This window comes from Orbicella franksi, chromosome 8 (assembly GCF_964199315.1).
Source record: "Orbicella franksi chromosome 8, jaOrbFran1.1, whole genome shotgun sequence".
Taxonomy (NCBI): Eukaryota; Metazoa; Cnidaria; class Anthozoa; order Scleractinia; family Merulinidae; genus Orbicella; species Orbicella franksi.
This window is the reverse complement of record NC_138152.1, coordinates 9,208,155-9,228,908: the sequence shown is the minus strand read 5'-3', so window position 1 is coordinate 9,228,908 and position 20,754 is coordinate 9,208,155. Positions and strand designations below refer to the sequence as shown.

At 40.3% G+C, this 20,754-nt stretch overlaps 1 protein-coding gene across 7 annotated transcripts in view; it reads right to left on the bottom strand.

The window, feature by feature from the left end:
- Positions 1-4,190: 4,190 nt before the first annotated feature.
- The window catches only part of LOC145495891 (long-chain-fatty-acid--CoA ligase 1-like), a 29,787-nt gene continuing 13,223 nt past the window's right edge, over positions 4,191-20,754 (bottom strand). For all 7 annotated transcript variants that reach the window (XM_081475487.1, XM_081475485.1, XM_081475490.1 and 4 more), the window contains 22 exons: positions 18,831-18,939; positions 17,784-17,851; positions 16,977-17,078; positions 16,431-16,530; positions 15,904-16,076; positions 15,032-15,064; positions 14,076-14,127; positions 13,239-13,315; positions 12,727-12,804; positions 12,170-12,252; positions 11,706-11,757; positions 11,453-11,535; positions 11,153-11,207; positions 10,852-10,947; positions 10,382-10,454; positions 9,957-10,048; positions 9,277-9,393; positions 8,525-8,578; positions 7,250-7,339; positions 6,519-6,620; positions 5,754-5,825; positions 4,191-5,240 (listed from right to left, as the gene is read on the bottom strand). In XM_081475487.1, coding sequence (XP_081331613.1) covers positions 5,073-5,240; positions 5,754-5,825; positions 6,519-6,620; positions 7,250-7,339; positions 8,525-8,578; positions 9,277-9,393; positions 9,957-10,048; positions 10,382-10,454; positions 10,852-10,947; positions 11,153-11,207; positions 11,453-11,535; positions 11,706-11,757; positions 12,170-12,252; positions 12,727-12,804; positions 13,239-13,315; positions 14,076-14,127; positions 15,032-15,064; positions 15,904-16,076; positions 16,431-16,530; positions 16,977-17,078; positions 17,784-17,851; positions 18,831-18,939 — 1,929 coding nt within the window. In that variant the 3' untranslated portion in view covers positions 4,191-5,072. The remainder of the gene's footprint in view (positions 5,241-5,753; positions 5,826-6,518; positions 6,621-7,249; positions 7,340-8,524; positions 8,579-9,276; positions 9,394-9,956; positions 10,049-10,381; positions 10,455-10,851; positions 10,948-11,152; positions 11,208-11,452; positions 11,536-11,705; positions 11,758-12,169; positions 12,253-12,726; positions 12,805-13,238; positions 13,316-14,075; positions 14,128-15,031; positions 15,065-15,903; positions 16,077-16,430; positions 16,531-16,976; positions 17,079-17,783; positions 17,852-18,830; positions 18,940-20,754) is intronic.

Genomic DNA, 20,754 nt, shown 5'->3' with positions numbered 1-20,754 from the left:
GGGGGGGGGGGGGGGGGAGGGTTGTTTTGCTTGCCCAGCTGGCTTTTCTTCCTTCTGTGACTTCTTCTTTTTTTACCTAAAATAAGGCAGGGGGGGCCACCCCCCAGACCCCTCCCCTAGATCTGCCACTGCTGACAACCTGCACAGCTCTGCACTTCAAATGTAGACAATACGTTTGCAAGTAGAATGCAGCGTAGAGCATTATTTTATATTTTTACACTGTCAGCATGTACTACATCCTTAGAGCCTTAAAGTTTTCTTGCCAGTTGGTCTCCAGATAGTTCTAAGGATTCTCGCATATGACATGATTTCTGCCATGTTGGTGGCCTTCCACAAAAGTTTGGCGAGAGTTACAAGCATCGGGATCATGTCTACTTAGGTAGTGTCGGGTCAAAATATCGGTCGATACTTCAGTCGACTATCGACCGGCTGTTGGTCGAGAGTCCATCGATACTCGACCAATGGTCAGTAGATAGTCGGTTCAGATTTATTGTTGCACACCGTTTACAGAAAACAACTTGACATAAGATGGTTCACAATGATACAGAAAAAAAAATACAAATAGAAATTAACTAGAAGAAACTATTTAGTTCTGTTCCCCTGGTTCCGTACAGTGACCAAAGTACCCAATGAGCTTTCGAGTTGGTCACTGTCATGCAGATATAAGTTGGCGTTGGCCGCATGTAAAGTATAATTTGATTTATAATCCATCAAACATTTTTGCTCGCGCGCGACTGGTCTAAACACGTCACGTGACTGAATATTCTCTAGCTAAAACTGGGGAATATCCAAGTGATATTCCCCAGTTTTCAAAACCACGCGTGTTGCGAAAAATATTTGAAGGATAATAAACACAACAGCCATTTGCCGCGAAAATATGCTCAGATATTTGTCCCTGGACATTATCTGTTCCTCACAGCTCACAGTTTTGCTCGAGCTACGCTCTCGGAAAAGATAACGTCCAAGCATATTTCCGGGCCAAATGGAGGCTATTGTTTATATATTGATCGATTTGATATGTTTATGATCGATATGTATTGTTCGACGGTCGGTCGATGTGCCGATACTTCAATGATATTTCAACACTTCACCGATACTTAACCGAGTATATGTCGACTATCCCCAGCCAAAACGAGAGTGTGGTATCACTCATTTACAAAAAATACAAAAAAGCGTGCATCTGAACTCGAGAACGGAGTTCACCACACTAGCAATGCTAGAACGCATGCGTCTTACATGTTATGTTCTACCACAAGGGAAAGCACTCAACGTTCGTGGGTAGTCCCGTATGAAATGTATCTTTCACCTAGCATATGGTCGACGTTGATGCTAACTTGCGCATGCGTTTGGAGTAAATTGCTTTTGTTCTTAAAACAATGGCACCACAAGGATAGCATGAGATTTGCAAACCATACATATGTTTTTGTCATGTTACTACAGAAAGCAACGTAAATATGACAGGTTTTGCGTAATGCATTCGGGTACCTACCCCACCCAACTCCCCTTCCCGCAAGGCTAATTGATTAATTGAAATTAATTAATTAAACAAACATTAAAGTTTCCACCCTATGGCGTTAGTGCCTTAGCGAACATCAGCCCCCTAAACCATCCCAATAGTGCACTCTGCACTAAAAATGGGTCACATTTGGAAAAATGGGTCACAGTTGGAAAAATGGGTCACACTTGGAAAAATGGGTCGCAGTAGGAGAAATGGGTCACACTAGGAAAAATGGGTCACACTTGGAAAAATGGGTCAGAGTTGGAAAAATTGGTCGCATTGGAAAAATGGGTCACAGTTAGAAAAATGGGTCACACTTGGAAAAATGGGTCACATTTAGAAAAATGGGTCACAGTTAGAAAAATGGGTCACACTTGGAAAAATGGGTCACATTTGGACTTGAAAGTGCACGCATTGCACTATGCAAATGAGCTACTTGTACGCGTCAGACTTTCCTTTCAAAAACTTTTGCAAAGTCGCCAAACAAACAGAAACAATAAGAAACTATCAAAAACAGGGTTTGGTTATGATTAAGCATTGTTTGGGAAACTCACAAATTAACTTGATACCAGAGTAAAGAGTCTTACATAACTTTTCTTCACAGAACAAACGCAAAGTCTTACTCGAACAACTAGTGTGAGTAAGTATTATTCATTCCCAGCGCGAAATTGAAGTCTTGTTTTCGACCCTGAAAAACTCACCTTTTCCATTAGCTCAGAGCATAAAACTACATATAAGAGCGGGTTCTTGTTCCCTGCCTTATTCCCTGCCATCGCTGTGAAAAATCTGCGAAAGAATCTCGCCACTCTCACCATTTGATCAGCAACGTGACAACATTCACGCGAGAGCCCCCGACATGTGCGTGGATTCGCGCGGATATATGACGTCATAATGGCGCAATTTGTTCTAAAAAATAGAAAAATTGTCCCCTACCATAGGTGCGCGCATATCCCAAGACTTACGGCACACGTGGAAAAATGTGGCACACTTGGGAAAATGTGGCACACTTGGAAAAATGTGGCACACTTGGAAAAATGTGGCACACTTGCGAAAATGTGGCACACTTGGAAAAATGTGGCACACTTAGGAACATGTGGCACACTTGGAAAAATGTGGCACACTTGGGAAAATGGTTCTTATATAAACTCTGGGTGTTCGGCCATCGTAGTGTGATTTAAAATATAAAACAAACAGCGGTAATGAACATTTCAAAAACATGCATTTTATGAACTTGACGTTTCGTGTGCTAGTCAACATACATTTTCACAAGCCGATAACCGTTAAAAGTTTTTGGAAAGCTATTTATACTGTATCAATGGGGGTCTGGAACCTAGGTTCCAGGTTCTAGAAGTCTAGGCTCTGGAACCTAGACTCTAGGTTCCAGACCCCCATTGATACAGTACAAATAGCTTTCCAAAAAAATTTAACGGTTATACTCAAGTTATCAGGAGTCGACTGTAGCGTGTTTCTTTAGACAGTAAATAGGAACTACATAAGAATCATATCTTCATATCTTTCTCTGCAATTCAAATGTACGGTCATATATTCACTTGCAGGGAATCCTTGTTTACAATATTTGCCTCATTAGCATAAGCAATTCAGTTTCTGAAGGAGCTACAAATAAATCACTTCTGAATATTTAAAGATCATAGAACGATTAACTCCGCCAATGAATATGAGCCTGATGTATTGAATACTTTTTGTCCAACATGGGTTTAAAAACTCAAAATTTTATAAGGAATGTATAAGCTCATTAGAACTTTTGCACGAAGAAATTTTGCAGCTTTTGAAAGACAATGTTTCCCTGAATATTACGCCCAAAGAGCTAAAAATTTCACCGTGTATTAAGTTTCACTAGCTCTTTAGCTGCCTGGAGTCAATTCATTTCTAACATGTTTCCGTCTGTGCGCAAGGCCGTATGCAAATGATCAAAAATGTAAGCAGATTTCAACATGAATCCCTCTATTTAGGCACGCGAAGGAAAAAGCGAGCAAAACGAGCGCGAAGCATGCGGGGTGGCGGTGGAGTTTGCTCGGTCCCTACCCCCTACCCAGTCAAGTCTTCCGTTTTTCGCTAGCGTCCAGTTCTCTCGCGATTCTATCAGATCGAAGTAAAATACGAGAAAACAGAGGGCGGCGAACAGTCTAGCCCCACGCCCAAGTAAGGGAATAGGCCATGAGACAAGGTTGGAGGCTTTTTTTTTCTAAACCGGTAAACGCTTTCATCTGTAGCTATGACTAATTATGACAGGCCTTTTTCCTTGAGATTTGGAAGAGGCCCCAGATCTGGATAAGAGTCTTAGCCACGAAATTAGCTTGTGTTGCTGGCGGGATTTCTGAGCTAGTGATTTTCTGTAGCGAAGGCGTCATTTTATTCTCGCCTGCGAGCGAATTCGCCAGCGGTGAAGCCGCGAGTGAAATTCCCGCTCCATCCTTATGTCCAATTTTTACTGCATTCATTTCTTGTAAGTTTATAGAATCCTGTTACCCTGTTATTACTGTGAGTGAACATCACTGTCAGTTTAATATCAGAGATATTTTACATTAAGCTTTTTTTTAAGTATTTCTTTTATGGCTCCTGATTACATAGTATAGTTCTCGGCTCCAAAATGACGACTTTATTAAACCATGAGCACTACATCGTCCCCTCCCATCTGAAGAAACGGAGCCGTAATAAAGTACTTTGGAGTAAATACGATAAAAAATTATTTATTTAATATTGCACATTATATTTTTCCCATAACAATTCTACAGTACACAGTGAATAGATCATGCAGATCTTTCAGACCTGGGCCTGACCCTTCAAAGGTTTTAAAACGCTGATCACTGGATAAACACCAGCTTGAAGAGAGACTGAAGTGCGGACTAAACAAAACAAAACAAAACGAAAAACAAAAGGAAAAAAAAAACGCACGACAAAACATACAAAATAACAAAACAAGACATAAAAATAAAAGTAGAAAAGAAAACAACAACAGCAAAAAAAAATACATGAGGAAACGTAACAAAAAATAACAAAACAAAACATTGAAAACATAACAAAATAATAATAGTTGTCCTATTTACTAGCTGTACTAGACAGTCCTTCATCCAGCAGTTATAGTGTTAATCAACTTTTTAACCCGGCCCTGTTGGTTGTATTTATATTGTGTATTGTTAATCTTGTTAACAGCCATATGCCTTTCTCCTGTCCGTGAGTAGTGGTTTCTATTTTAGCCAAGCTACATTATTCACATTTTACGACTTCTTAAATACTGGACATTGTAATAAATATTTTGAAATTCAATTAACGATAAATACTTTGAGTGGTCAACCTTGATAACAGCAATATAATAGTAATGACAATAATGTTTTTCAAACCCCAATCTCACTCACTTTCTTACCGATGTATATGGCATCTCTACTTGTACATACTTCACAAGGTAAAAACCTGTTTGTTTCGTACCCTTTGATACGCTATACATGTACGTCTGTACATGAAACCTATCGATCAGTAATATTACGTGTTAGAGTATGTCATTTACATTTTGCCAAACTAGGTTTGGGATTTTGATAAGGGTTCAGTAATAAACGTCTCATCCTTGCTTAGTCTTCTCAGTTAGCTCCATTTCCACCTCTTCGTAAAGACGCTCAATTTCCTCTTTAAACGTGCGAAGTATCTCTGGCCGTTTGGCTTTGAAGGTGGGCGTGAGCAGACCGTTTTCAATACTAAATATGTCGGGATGGAGATAGAATTTCTTGACCTATAAAAGAAAAATCAAAGCAAAACTTTGTTATCGACATGCTGAGTTAACGAAATCTATCGTACCGCGAAAGTGACAGCCTTCGTGTGACAGAATGATCATTAAGAATCTTACAGAACATCCTAAAAGATATTAGAATCTAGTTTTAATTTGAGGGCGGGGATTACGTAATAACTCTATCTGACCCAGGCTTAACACTCTAAAGTCTGAATAAGTATAATGGAAGTCGGGACGCTTACAACACTGGCATAAGCACGTACGCATGCGCAGAGTAGATAATTGTCTTATTTTCGGTTCCATACCTCTTCGATCGGCACGCGTTCAAACAAGATGGTGGACTTATGCTTATGCTTGTGCTAGTGTTGTAGGTGTCCTCACTTAAGTTATGCTTATGTTGGTGCTGTGATTATGTCGTAGCAAAAACCAGGCTTTAGCACCGAACTCAGGGTAAAATGGACTATTGTACTTATTGTTAAGCTAAGAAATAACCGGATAGACTTCAGTGATTCAAACCTGTTCTAAAGAATTCAGTCCTCCTTCGTTACCCTTTGCCAACATGTCTTGAAAAATAACTTTGTGCACAATCTGAAAAAGGGGTCAAAGTAGTTTGCTCAGTTGATATATTTAATAGTCTTGCAGCGCCGTAAATATTCTGGCACTAGAATATAGTAATTTATTTGTTTATTATTTACTGATCAGGATACAAATTCATCGATCATAAGAAGGCGATCATTGTCAACAAAACTGAATTATCAAAACCTGCTGAAACTGTAACTCAAAATTTCCGTTCTTTAGCAAGAAGTGGAGAATCTCATTGAACGAGAATGCTAAATTTCCTGTGTTCTCCGTACCTTGAAAATGTTCCCCTGAGCTATCAGCAGGGCTTGACGAAGAGTTAACACTCACTTTTAACTTTCATAGTATTGAACAACTAATGCAGCATACTTGAGCACTTAATGTCTGTGGCAGATGACAGAGTCAGCATATTCTTCTCTGCCATGTTATTCTACTTCATTTAAGGGCCTAGGACATGGTATCTCATGTAATTCTGTTTATTTTCGGTGTTGACAAGCTATAAACTTTAAATTAACAAAGCAACAGTCTGTTTATTGGCAAAATCACAGCCACCTAACAAACGAGGATGATTTTTCGACCTTTATAAATTACACTTTCACAAAAATTGAACTCAACTTGAAAAAGGTCGGGTGGATGTTTTTGAAGTTCTATCCCAATGCAATCCGTTTCTGAAAATGAACAGTTACAGTGGTTAAATATTACCTCATCTTGACAGAGCTGTTTAATGTCCCCTTCAAGTCCATTGCTCTTAGCCCAGGTCTGAAGCACTTCAGCGTCCGGGACAGCAATCGCTACGAGGAAGGACTGGAAACAACACAAACAACGTCATTACAAGCTGTTTGTATGTACACTAGGGAGTGGCGTAAGGAATGAATTTGGAAATTTTACGAATTCAAATTATCTTTTCGTTCAGTTCCTACGCACCTGGCCCCGATTGTTCAAAGAGTGGATAAAGCCATCCACCGGATAAATCACTATCCAGTGGATAGCGTGATTCGTTTTGACAACGATCATCTACTGGCTGGTGATTTATTCGATGGATAGCGTTATCCACCCTTCGAACAACTGGGCCCTGGATGGAATTTTGCGTCTTCAAATTTTAATGTGCACAAATAAGAAACCTATCGATTGAAATGTAGCCTGTGTACAGGTTCTTTAGTCGAGGACGGGGCAAAGAGAGAGCGGGACGAAAGAGGAGAGAAGAGAAAAGAGGGAAGAGACAGAAGGAGAGAGGAATGGGGAGACGCCCCAACCCCCACCCCATTCCCTCTCCGCCACGTCTCTCTTAGCCAGTTCCTTCTCGGCCCTTTCAGCCGCGGTCAGACCCTTCCTCCTAGAGCCTGTTAACAAGCTAATTGAAATGTCGCGAAATATTTTTTCCTCAAGGCTCGCGGGCCTCGAATCCTTAACCCCAGTCTTCCTCTGAAACTCACCTTGTAACTGTTTCCATAGACAAACACCTGCGCTATGAACGGACTGCGCAGGTACACGTTCTGAATTTTCTCAGGAGCGATAAACTCACCCTGTGAAATAACAGAATGGTTCACTTTAATGTCGATCACAATTTTCAAGGAAAACAAGAAAGCAAATAAACAAGACAGGCCAATGTATACCGTAAATCCTCGAATTAGCGCCCGGGGCGCTTATTGGAGGGAGGCGCTTAATCGAGGGGTAGGGGGGGGGGGGGCGCTTATTTAATTTTTCCCAAATCGTGGCCAGACATGATCATTTTTTTAAATTCATCATCTGCGCGTAAACAACAATATAAGCTGTTTATTGGCATAAAAAGCTGATCCTAAAGTTTTAATCGCAGCACTGTTAGTACTTAACGTGTTTAACGTGTTCACTTAACGTGTTCACAAACTAAAGCAATGTAGAAATCTAATACATGACGAAAACTATACATCTTTTGTTGTCTCATTACTCGTCCACAAAATGGGGGGGGGGGGGCAGGGGAGGGGGACGCTTATTCGAGGGGGGCGCTAATTCGAGGATAATGAGTTAATTAAAAAGCGAAACTAACAAACAAGTCGGTAAATAGGGAGATACTATGAACAAATAGAAAGAAAGAAAGACCTGTATAATTTCACTGGTAATACAGTCGAACCTCCGGTTGCGACCACCTCTCCTCAGCGACCAGTTTTCCAAAATACCAAAAGTTTCCAAGTTAAATCACTATATTTGGAACCTGTTGTAAGCGACTTCTTATCGTAAGCGACCGCGACCACTTTTAGAGCTAAAAAATTGAATTTTTCTTTTGTTTTTAACCTCCCGTTAACGACCACTTTACAGGTAATAGGGCGAAGATTGGATAATAAGGTGTGGTAACATTATCGCATTCCGGCGTAGTACAAGAGACGAAAATTTCTAAATGGGAACTGCCAGATTTGTTTCGAAATTGACTTAATTTTCACATGAATAAAAATTTAAAACATGAGGTAAATCACCTTGTAATTCTGACCCAAAATGGTCTAAGCTTTCGTAAGCGCTTTCGGAAGGTTCGATTGTATTAGTAACATCATGCATTTCAAAAAAAGTGAAAATAGATCTCATAAGCCTTGAGTGAAGTGAGTGACCAAATTCTCCTTACTGACGGTGTTAAAACATTTGGAAATAGATCAGAGAGTTTCAACCTTCATCATAAATAGATAGACACCTTTATTTGAAAGTAAAAATCTAAAATTATAAACAAGAAAAAAACTCCTTGCCTGGGAAAGTTTGAATATGTTTTTCTTTCGATCGATAATTTTCAAAGTTCCATTCTGCAAATTTAAAGAACAGGATAGGACAATAGTTAATAAGATAGTCGCATGATATTTATGGTGAGATGTCTCGTTATGTAACGTTCTCGTTCCATCCTCGTTACGTTATCGTGCATCTTTGTTACGTCATCGTTACAATTTCGTTAAGATTTGTTTACGTCTGAGCTACACACGTTATAACTACGTCCTCTTTGTCTCCTCGTGAGGATCTCGTTGGGTACTCTTAACGTCTTCAGATCTCTTTTCCTCGTGAGTTCCTCAGGCTCTTCTTTTTGGCCTCAAGTTGTTGTCACGAGTTCGTTGTCGTCTTTTCTTTGGTCGTTACGTCCTCGGTAGATGTAGACTCGATTTGTGTATAAAATGTACGGGTTCTCAATGGAGTTGTTTTTTTTTGACTTGGTATTTCTATAAAATACCACAAAAGGGAATCTATTGAATCACAGTAACTTTCAAGCATTTAGGGACAATCTCAAAACACATCAATGGGGCGACTTGCACCTTTTACAAGGTTATTTATTATTGAAGAAGGAAACAAAAGGTTAAGAACACAAACAATGCCCTTCGCCCTAGGAACAAAAGAAGTGCAGATAAACAAGAACAAATGAAAAGAAAGGTTTTAAACTTGTGCAGATCAACCGGTATCAACGGCTTGCAAGTCATTGAAGACATAACATCTAAGACCGGAAGTTTCACATTACCGGAAGCCATTCTCCTACGTCACCAGTATGGAGCCAACCATCCTCGTCGATAGTTTCAGCGGTCTTTTCAGGGTCGTGAAGATAACCCTTGAAGACGCTAGGACCCTTAAGGCAAATCTGTAATGGAGAAAAACGATTACTGTTTTCGTGTTGGAGCATTAAAAAGATCTTTGCCTTAATCTGTCGTCAGTTAATATGGATTCGACTCAGTAAAAAGAACCTCCCACTGCTACAAAGGCGATAACCATGGAAGAAACCAACTGATCACAAGGCAAGGCCGGATATTGGTTTGTTAAAGGCAGTTTAAACTGAGGCCAGAACGCGTATGTCAAAGCAGCTCAGTAAACAGTCAGCACTTTTTGCAACACTTTATAGTTCCTTTCCAGAATCAGATTGTCATTAAATTTGGCCTCATAAATACCGATGAACAGAAAGATCGATAAATTGAGAGTTGATTCGCAGTGGCGAATCTAAGGGAGGGCCCCGGGAGGCCCGGCCCCTTATTTTGGGTATAAAAAAAAAAAAGAAATCACAGAAGGAAGAAAAGCAGGCAGGGCAAGCAAAACAAAACCGGCCCTGCCCCCTCTTAGCTCAAGGTCAGGATCCGCCACTGATTTGTCTGATTATTTTTGCATATACAAAGAAGTAAATTAGATAAAAATAAAGCTCCACTATCATACCTCCCCCTGCCCATTTTTAGCGAAGTATGCCTTTTCTTCCACGTCCACAAGTTTAATGATGTTAGAAGGAACTGGAGGGCCCACGTGACCGGCTACAGAATGAAATGAAATAGAAAATCATCGAATCATCCAATTAATAAATCGATCATGTCAAACATTAATTAATTAATTCATTCATTCATTGATTCATTCATTGATTCATTCATTTATTTAATTAATCAATCTATCAATCAATCAATCAATCAGTCAATTACCAATCAGTCAGTCATCCGATCGGTCGGTCGGTTAGTCAGTCAGTCACTCACTCAATTAGTCGGTCAGTCAATTGGTCGATCGGTCGTCCAATTAATCAAAAAAGTAAATGATACATGAGTGAAGAGGAAACAAAACAAAACAAAACAAAAAAAAAACAACAGTCGACAGACCTGTGGTGAGGTCATTATACAACTGAAAGGTCGCAGCTGCTGCGCACTCGGTCTGACCGTAGCCCTCAGTCAACTGAGAAAGACAATGACAGATTCATTTGGTGTGATCGTACAAAAATATGAGCTGGAAACGCAAACCGTGCACTGACAAGAATCCTACAGTTAAGTAAGAAGAATCAAGAAACGTGCATATATAAACAACAGTCTCCATTTGGCCCGAAAATATGCTTGGATATTTGTCCGCGGACATTATCTGTTCCTCGATGCTCACAGTTTTCCGACAGCGTAGTGTTTATTATTCTTCAAATGTTTTTCGCAACACGTGCGGTTTTGAAAATTGGGAAATATCACTCGGATATTCCCCAGTTTTAGCTTGGAAATATTCAGTCACGTGATGCGTTTAGACCAATCGCACGCGACCGAAAATATTTGATGGATTATAAAATTACATATGTCACTGATGAACTCACGTAACATCCCATGACGCATCTAATGAATGACGTCACTTTGGCTGACAAGGGCGCTGAGCCACAAGGCATATATCGCACACGACCTCCAAGAAGATTCTGTAGTAAAAACCAAAAGTAATAAAAACCTTCTTAGGGTTTTTGACAGAGCAACGTGCTGAGAATGATTTTAAAGCTTAAATGAGCCTCAACCTAGACAACGTCGGCACTTATTCATGATTACGTCAGGTGCACAAACTTCACCCGTCCCCCTCCACTCTCAAGCTTTCGTAATATGATCACGATCAATGGCTGACTGCCTTACCTGTACTTTACGAAGGACCAAGTAATCCCATATCGTGTTCTTGCTGATGATTCGCCTAAGACAGTTAAACACAAGCAGTGAAAAAATAATTGACATAGGTAAACATCGACCATGACACGAAAAAACAAGAAAAGCGTGCGAATTAGTAATTTTATCCACCTCCTAATGTGGAGAGTGGCCCGGGGTCGAGCTAATAAAAGAGGTAGAGGGGTGGGTTGGGGGTTAGGGGGAGGGGGGAGGGAGAGGGGACCCTAATAGTACTCTTACGGAATACTGCATGAAGTTTTCTGGCTTACTTACCTTTTAAGATCACTTTCTTTGGACCTCAACGCCATTTGGAAAATCCACCTTTTTGGCTTGCTCTTGGACACTCCCGACATGACCTGTTTACGTACGAAACAAAATAACACCGAATAGCGTGTAAAGTCGAATCACAATGGTTGATGATTTCCATATTCTCTTCACCTCTCGACTTGAAAATATGTTGATATTGTAAGGAGAAGCACAACGTTACTCAGTTTAATGATCAAAATAAATATTTTTTTTTCATTACCTTGTCGTAGATTCTGTTCAGTAAACGTGGAACTGCTGAAAAAATCGTCGGCCTGTGAAGACAATTCATCATAGGGGAATTAAACGAGACAGAAAATAAACAAATTACCTACGGATCGTTAAAGACAGAAGTTAGCAGACTACTTCGTCGATCTGTGACGATTCCCCCCTTAACTAAATTCTGCAGAAAATAATTGTTGTGCTTTAGTTGCTTCTCTTTGAAAAATACTCATTGGGGGGCAACAGAGTATATTTTTTAAAAGAATCTCTGTCATAAATGGCGCATCAAAAAAATTTAGCGTCAAACTTCAAGTTGGCCTATTTGTTATTTGTCTCAAACATAACAATCCTTGTTTCTTGTTGTTTTAGTTTTACCTTTTTAGTGTTTTAGTTTTAGAAAAAAATTCAATTTAATTTAATTTGAGGCTCCTCTCGAAATAATTTTGTAAGCTCCTTTAAACTTACTTCAGTTCTTTGCAGTCTTCGAGCAGTCGTTTGATGTCCCCACTGTAGTACCCAATTCTTGCTCCGCTCAGTAATAGATTCAACTGAAAGGGTAATTGAATTAACCTTTACATTTCTCATCACTGAGAGAGTTAAGTTGATGTTTTCGGATGTGTGGGTAGTGGCCTTGCAATGGTACTCGGTAAAGGGATTGCTCTATGTAGAACTATGTCGAAAGAGGTCTCAGAGAGAGAGATAAATTGGAAAGTGAAAGTATTGTTCCACCACAAATGCTCATTCTAACTTTTGGTTGAGTAGAAATGAATTACTTCCGTCCGCGGAAAACAAAGAGTTTTCTTGGTCAATATTCTACCTCCAAACATTGGTCGCCGCTGTAGTCATTGCAGTGGAGGTTTCCTAAGCTAATGCAAAGCTTATTCTGTAAAGTTGACGAGTCATCGTGTTAAAGAGGGCGTCATTTCCTTATTAATTAAACGAATCCTTGGATTAGTGTTACGAGGATCTATCGCTTGTTTCCACATGTGTGTGCGTGAATTGATGCGTGACTCAGTACTTACGTGATTTATTCGTTCATACATGTGAGCCAGCGGTAAAAATGATAGGTGCACATCCTCAGGCGTCAGCTCAAATCCAGTCTGTAATGATATTAAAAAAGTGATCTCGGCTTACGTGTATTTCCTGCCACTGATGTTTCTATTGTTTGTTTATGCCACGAAAAGTGTCTACATTTCTGGAAAGGGTGTTAAACCAGAACTGAACTCCATTTGCTTGGAATGGAAGTTGAAACAAAGGGAGTAGTTTGCTTGGAGTTGAGAGCCTTTATATTGGTGCATGGGGTGGAGGGGGGTGGATAGGGGTGAAGCCTGTATGCAGGGAATTGCGTAGAGATGGTGGAGAGGTGGAGGGGTGGAGGGGGTGGAGGGGGTGGAGGGGGTGGAGGGGTTGGAGATGGTGGAGGGGTGGAGGGGTTGGAGGGGTTGGAGATGGTGGAGGGGTGGCGGGGGGAGGTTCCCGACTATTCACCTTGAAGTGTGATAGGAGCTATCTAAATGCCTGCACAGATACATACCTGACGCATATGTACGCGGTAAGCCGAGATATCAGCTACGAGATTGGCATGTGTCAGAATCGCTCCCTTAGGAGGTCCTGTCGTCAAGATAAGAAGGCAAATATTTGGTTAAAAACCACAAGGCCTCTTAGACCGGCGCAACATAACAGTAGCCTGCTCAAATAGACGTCAGTTTGGATTTTTAAACACCAATGTTTGAGTATGAGATTCAATACTCCCTTGAAATTTTTTTCAAAGAAACGAAAAGTTTCTTGGTACAAATGCAATTTTCCCGCCCTTCAAGCTTGGCCAGCGCTGGTGTTGCTAGGCAACCATGTGACGCCAAAAACAAAAGAAATTGCGATGAGCGGAACGTTCTAAAAATATCCTTTCGATCATGATGCTGGCCAGGGATATGTGACAAAAAAAAAAAAAAAGCCAGCGGGGAGTTTCACGATGGCAAAATAAAGTTGTCCTGCCTTCCGCAATTAGTCAAAATTACTCTGAAGCTAACGTCTTCCTCTTGGGTTTCGGTAATGCTTTCAGTCAGCTAGGCATGTATCAGGGAACCGGTGCAGTGGCCAGGGTGTTTTTTGCGATCTACCAATGACGGAGACTTAAATTTCACCAGAGCTGGCAAAACCTCGCCAACAGATCTGTAACAGGTATGTTCAAAACTCAGCTAAACTCAAAATAGCTGATAATCCCATTTAACAGATTCGATGCTGAACAATACATTTTCATTTTTGACCATGAATTTCATTCTTAGGCTATATTTCAAAACAAATATTGAGTGAAAGTGGAAAATTGTTCCCACAGTTTAGTGGAACGGTAATAGAAAGAAAAAGTGTCACTTACCAGTTGTCCCACTTGTGTAACACACAGTTAAAATGTCCTCTGGGTTAGCTGGCTAGAGTAATAGCAAAATAGTTAGCCAGTTTGTCTTATACCGGTTGGTAATTTATCAACTTAACAGTGATAAAGGCAAATTAACGCCATAGAGTTGACGTTTTGGGCGTTACCCTTCGTCAGAATAAGACCATTTCCTCTGACGAAGGGTTAACGTTCAAGCCGTCAAATTCAAATGCTCGTTGTGGCGGTTAATTTACTTGATCAACTTCAAGTTGATAATTAGCTAAATATTTCACTTGTTGCCGCCTTTATTTAGTATTGCACCGGCACTACTTAATGCCAAGCTTGAAATATCAATTCTCCCTTTTGCTTACCATAAATGTGTTGTAATATTACTTAGAAAAGGGTCCTAAGAAAATACGCGCGCTGATTGGTTAAAAATCGTGTTTCTAGAACTCGATGGAAACACAGAACTAGCACGAGCTGTTGACGTAATGATGGCGCGAGCAAAGAGAATTTGCATTTTGATAATCAAAGTAAACAAGCTAGCTGTTTTTCTTTTTTTTGTCGCGGTGTTTTCTAAAAGAGACAGAAAACATGTTCTCCCGTTTCTATCGACTTATAGAAACTCGTGAAAGTTTGGGAGAACTCGAAAAAGCTGTGGAAAAACTCGCCTGTGGCTCGTGCTCCCACAGCATTTCTCGTTCTCCCAAACTTCCAATCGTGTTTCTTTAACTCTATAGAAACACGCTACATGTTTTGTATTTCTTAAGCATTGGAATTTGGTGTTTCATCAAGGCAATTTTCTCTGATTCATTCGTTCCAATGCCGTAGCTTACCCTAAAGCCCTTCCCTCTAGCCTGCTTCACAATGCAGTCACGCTCAAAAGGAACTTAACGGTTTGATAAACTTTCAGGTCTAGTTTGACTTAAGACCGTAAAAACCCTATCAGCTGTAGTTACCTTTCTTTCCTCAAAACTCTTCTTTCCAATATCCTGTGTTGAAAAAGCAACACACGAGAAAGATTAGAGAAGGTCTAGCGGGAGTCAGCTGAATTATGAAGCCTTTTGTACCTTTTGTAGGTGAGATCCAAGGTCTACAAAATCTACTGATAGCCTAGAAATGCGCTGAAATTTTAACATAACAAGGAAGCAAGGCTGGTTACTATGTAGAAAGCTTAACGGGACAACGACATGATAGAGTCCAAACTGAAAGCCAAGAATTGCAACCGTGGACAGCTGTTTCGACCTGGTTGGGTCTCGTCAGCACAGCGTACCAGCAAAAAGTAAAGCAACCGGCTGGTTGACCGATCGTCGACATCGTCTACTAAATGCAGTGATAGCTGAGCAATCGCCGAAAATTTGACTGATAACTGAGATCAGAGCACCCTTATCCAGACCCTCAATATAGAGTGAAAAACAGTTTTAAAAGATCTTTGTCATCAAAGAAACTACAAACGAACGATGAAATACTCAGTTTTTTTTAGTTATAAAGAGAAATCAATGTAAATCTTTGTGTTAACTTTGCTTTTTTGGCTTCTTTTTAGTCATAAGAAGGGTATCATGTTTTTTTTTTGTTTTTTTTTTCATTGACTCTGTGCAATGCAACTGGCTTGACTCGGAAAAAATGATGAAAATTTCCTTCACTTCTGGGTAGGTCTTAATTAAAGCACTAAATGAGTGCAATGATGAAGAAAACCTCCCACAATTCTCATTACCTACGGCTTCATAATGTTTTGAAATTTCCAAAAAAAATTGTCTGCTAACCATTCTTTCAATTGTTAGATAAAAAGATCCAAAATCCTGTGTCTTGGAATGTTTAGAGCATAACTTACTTCTAAATCTGACAGAGAGATGAGCTTGAGTCCCAGTTCCTTAGCTTTTTCACTCTGCTCCTGTGTTACCTGGGAGCCTATTTTCACTAGGTTTTTCAGCCCCTTACACGAGTGGGCCTGCTCAAGAAGCAGAGAAACTTTGTCCTCGTTGCAAACGATAGTAGAGAGCCCGGCTGAAATGAATAAAAGGGAAAAAGTGAAACTTGTACGTAAACACATAACGAAAAGAAAAAACAATTAAAAGACAACTGAACAACTCACAACATTTTTAAAAGCTTTGATCTTTGGCACCGTTCTCACAACGCCGGAGGAATTTGAAAACGCAGCTTTATTTCTTCGGTTATGGTCTACCTTTCACACATATCCGCCGCGAAAACGGAGCCTTTCGGAAACGCCCTTCAAACTGGAGGAATTTGAAAACGCCGGCTTTGCGTTTTCGTGTGGACAGAAAACATTTTTAAACGGAGCTTTTCGAGTTACGTTAATCAATCAGTTCACTATCGAAGGTCAGCATTGTAGTCTCTTACCGTGGTTTATAATGTAAATACATTCTTCAGTGCCGTGTGCGTCATAAACAGGAACTGATATCATGGAAAACATCTGACAGCCAAGATCAGTCAAGGTCCACTGAAGAAAAAGCAACAAGTAAAGACAAGCCTCTATGTACGGCATCAGCCCAGCAGAAGCGGTGAGCTTACGATGATACAACGCAATGGAGGGCGTGTTTAATACATTTATTTTACATTGTAGTCACCATCTGTCTTCTCATTGGTTAAAAGCCTACAGTTAATTTTGGGAAACAGCACAACCTACAGATTATTCACTAATCTATTGGCAGATTAGTGAAGCCTTCGGCTTCGGCTGATAACACTTACCTCGACCTTAATTATTCCGGATATCACAAAAACCTCATCCGATAATTGTTTAGAAATAGCGAAATGACGAAATGGCACTACGGTTAGCCTGAATAGGGTCAGGTTAGCCTAAGTGTGTGGACTGAACATATCACTTTATTTGTGCGCAAAGGCCTGTTTGAACATCTTAGAAGAGTCGTGACGAATTGAACAGTTTACCTCCACCCGGTTAGGTCCGTAAATACCAATGAAGGTCTTTTGCGAGGGCTCACAACCAATGGCAACCAAGCCTGCGCCAACGTAGGTCGCCCGCTCATGAACCTAGCCAGAAACGAACGCACAAAGTTGAACTGCGGCTAATCTATTAGATCCTTTCATCCTACTAAACGATCAAACATTTTGAGAAACCCAGAATGTTAGATAAAAATAATTTGATCATTGAGCTCATGGATATGGTGCATACATGTTATCAGCGTAGAGGCTGTACAGGGTGAATACCACTGAGTTTTGCCTTGACAGTACTGAGGAAAGGAGCAAAGCGAAGGAAAGACAGGACTGACCGAAAGTCGTTATCCGGCTTATACGGCCCAAACGAGCAAGTCGAGAAATATCTGAAATCTTCCACAAAACTCTCAGTTGCGACAAAATAAGTACGGATATGGATTTGCCACTTTTTAAAACCAACTACAGTGTGTAAAATGCAGATGTAAATCCTATTTATAGTGATCATGCACTTAGCTATACAAGCACCAAGCTTAGCTAGTTTACAGGCATGCCACTGCAAAAGTCCCCCCCCTACCCTCTCTAAGTCAGTTATGACAAATCATTTGGCATCGTTTCGCTGTCGTTTTATAACAGAGAAAACAGAGACAAGTTACAATACTTTCTATGCTTAAACAAGTAGCAGTAAAGAGACGGATGGTAGCATTTTTCCTAGGGTTGTAGGTAAAACCAAAAAAAAGGAAAGAATCCTTTTCAATTTGGACTCAGAACTGCGACATACGACACAGTGTATGTCCCACTCACCTGGTTATATGTAAGCCACGTATATTTCTTGATGTCTGGGTCCCAAGTCCCCAGACAAGGACCGTCACCTAATGGAGAAAAGATACAATTATTTGTAAACTTTCCTTTTGACAAAGCAAACTATCGACAATCGAAGGACGCAAAATGAACACAGGCTCCCTCCACACTACACCTAGAAATTTGAAAAAAACGGATTTCACTCTGAAAACGCATCAAATGTTTTCCGTCCACAATACGCCGGAGGATTTTAAAAGCACAACAATCTCCGATCATTTTGGATTTGTGATTAAGGAAAACTCGGTCATGCAGGGAAATCACATGGCTATCGTGGCTAATTCGTTTTCGAAAAGCTCCGTTTACAAAATGTTTTCCGCGTCCACGCGAAAACGAAAAGCCGGCGTTTTCAAAGTCCTCCGGTTTGAAGTGCGTTTTCGAAAAGCTCTGTTTTCGTGACGGATTATTGTGGATGGTAGGCCTAACCGTAGAGGTAAAGCTGCGTTTTCAAATTTCCCCGGCGTAGCGTGGACGCTGCCATAATAAAAGCGTCTTTTGACCGGGAAAGAATAAGCGCAACTCTTAATACACATTTTATGTGACGAGTCGTCTAGACGAGCAATTTTTCGTATGTGACAACTTTTTTTTTATTTGTCTTCAGCAAACTGATATTTGTCACATAAAAACTGGCCAATTTTCGTCCTCTACACGAGCAAATAAAAATTGTCACGTAAAAATTGCTCGTATAGACGAAGATTTACTTTTTTTGTGTTTCATAACGCCGTTCTGCTTATTAGACGGAAAGTTTTAATGCGTCACGTTGTTACTCAGTTAGACGCAAAGTCATTTCCAAATAAAGCCAAAAAATCATTATTTGAAACATAATATTTCTTTCGATGCTGACTCTCCTTCATGATAAGAAGGTCCTTGAAAAAGTCTTCTGGATTTATTACCGGAATTTTGGTACGATGAACAGACGAAGAACGATAACAAAAGAAGGAAAGCAGATAGATCAACAGAAATGCGTAAGCTCACTTACTGAGTGTCGCTCACCTGAAATTTTTACACCGAGGAGGAAGCTCTCGTACACGGTGCCGACGTCAGGGTATTGTCGTGTTACGATTTCAGTCGTCAGCGTGGTCCTTCTTGCCCCGTCAGTACCCTGAGAGAAAGGTTGATGTCCACTTAACTCTTCATTACAAACTAAATTTATGGAGAGTAAGGAAGGAGGGATTGGCACCGTTGGAGTGGATCTTTTGGTAATAGCGTGCCACGCAGTTAGCCATATCCTTATCCAAGCGGAAAATCGACAACGCCTTTTAGCCTCAGGAGAGAGATACTCGGGTGTATTCCTGCGTAGTGTTTGCAAGACATAACATCAAGGCTTCGACTTGCGCCACTTGTATAAACAGCAAAGCCAAGATGACAGAAAAGTGTATCACAAACCTCGGGAAACCATACTGAACAACAACCTGGCGATACCGTGAACCTCCAATACAAGATCTAGAGTCTCTATATAAGGAACCTTAAGTTATGAAACTGGCCTTTGATATGGCGAACTATCCCAGCGTTGCTAAACAATCCAGTACAACGAAACTCTCATAAAAAAAACCCTTTGGTCATATAGAACCGCCTTTAAAGTAAATTTTCCCATATATAACATACCTCCCATTAAAGGAACCCACAGTCAACGAACCTTCCAACGTAACGAACCTTCCTACCTTGCGATCTAACGAATTACCCCGTGATACAATAGACCTGCTACCCGATAACGAACTACTCAATAACGAACTGTCGATGTAACGGACTGTCATGCGTTAACTGACATGAACACGAATGTATATCACACTGAGCACAAAGTCAAAACAACGGTCACGCTTTAATCACGTGTTCTTCTCATGTTATTCCCAGCATGCTTTGTAATATCATGATGTTACTCTTGCATCGCGCTTCCATAACAATAGGGAACGTCCCTGGCCGATAAAACTGAAGAGCTGTAATTGAACGGATAATGCGTCTTGCAAAGGACCAAACTCTAACGTTGTAAATAAAATAAACACCTTTTAATATAACAAAACTACTGATGTACATGTAATGAATATTCCTCCGACGAAAGGCCTCTAATACAACGAATTGGATGAGCCTTCATAGGGGACACAACGAGCTTCCAACCTTTGAATATAGAAAACCTTCCGAGCTAACTAACACACCAGCGCTCATTTCTTCAGACAGTTACAAGATTTCAAGCCAGTAAAGCTATCAGAAACCCCGCCAAAAGACATCCACGCCTCTAACAATCTGAAGCACGATTTTTGGCTCCAACCCAGGAATTAATTGTAGATCAACTTGGTCGCAACAACCATTTGAAATCCTGTCTAAAGCAGCGCGCAGTTGTAAGTCGATCCTACTTCAGACACGAATGTTTGTCCCTTTCTGATAAAACGATGTTAATTCTATTTTTAACTGTAAGATGAAAAATCCACGAAACGATTTTGTCCGCTTTCATTAAGCCAGTTAGTTGCAAACCATAAGAACATATTTCAGTTTCTCTGAGAAACTAAAATCTATCTGCGCTCAAAAACGCGAGTCGTTAAACAAAGCAAAGATGGCGGTGGGACATATTTTTTTTCTTTCCCGCCTTTTTCGCTTGCAATCCTTTTCTTCATCTCAAAAAACAGAGAATAAATTAATTTTTAGAGAAATTGCATGCGGGCCAATCAATAGTAGTCAAAATCTCCTCGATTTGTGGTGTTGGCAATCATGCGGTTTGAATCGCCCGTTTCGAAAACTCTAACAACAGGTGCTTAGAACGGACTGTGCCGTTTGCTGGAGACGTCATTTAACTCCGTAAATTCTGGGAATCTTTCTAAAAATGAACCAACTTTGTCTCAGTGTTCTAATCCTCCTGATAAAACCGCATACAACGTACCCTGAATCTTACACAATTGTGAACTAAAGTTCCGACAAAATATTGCAT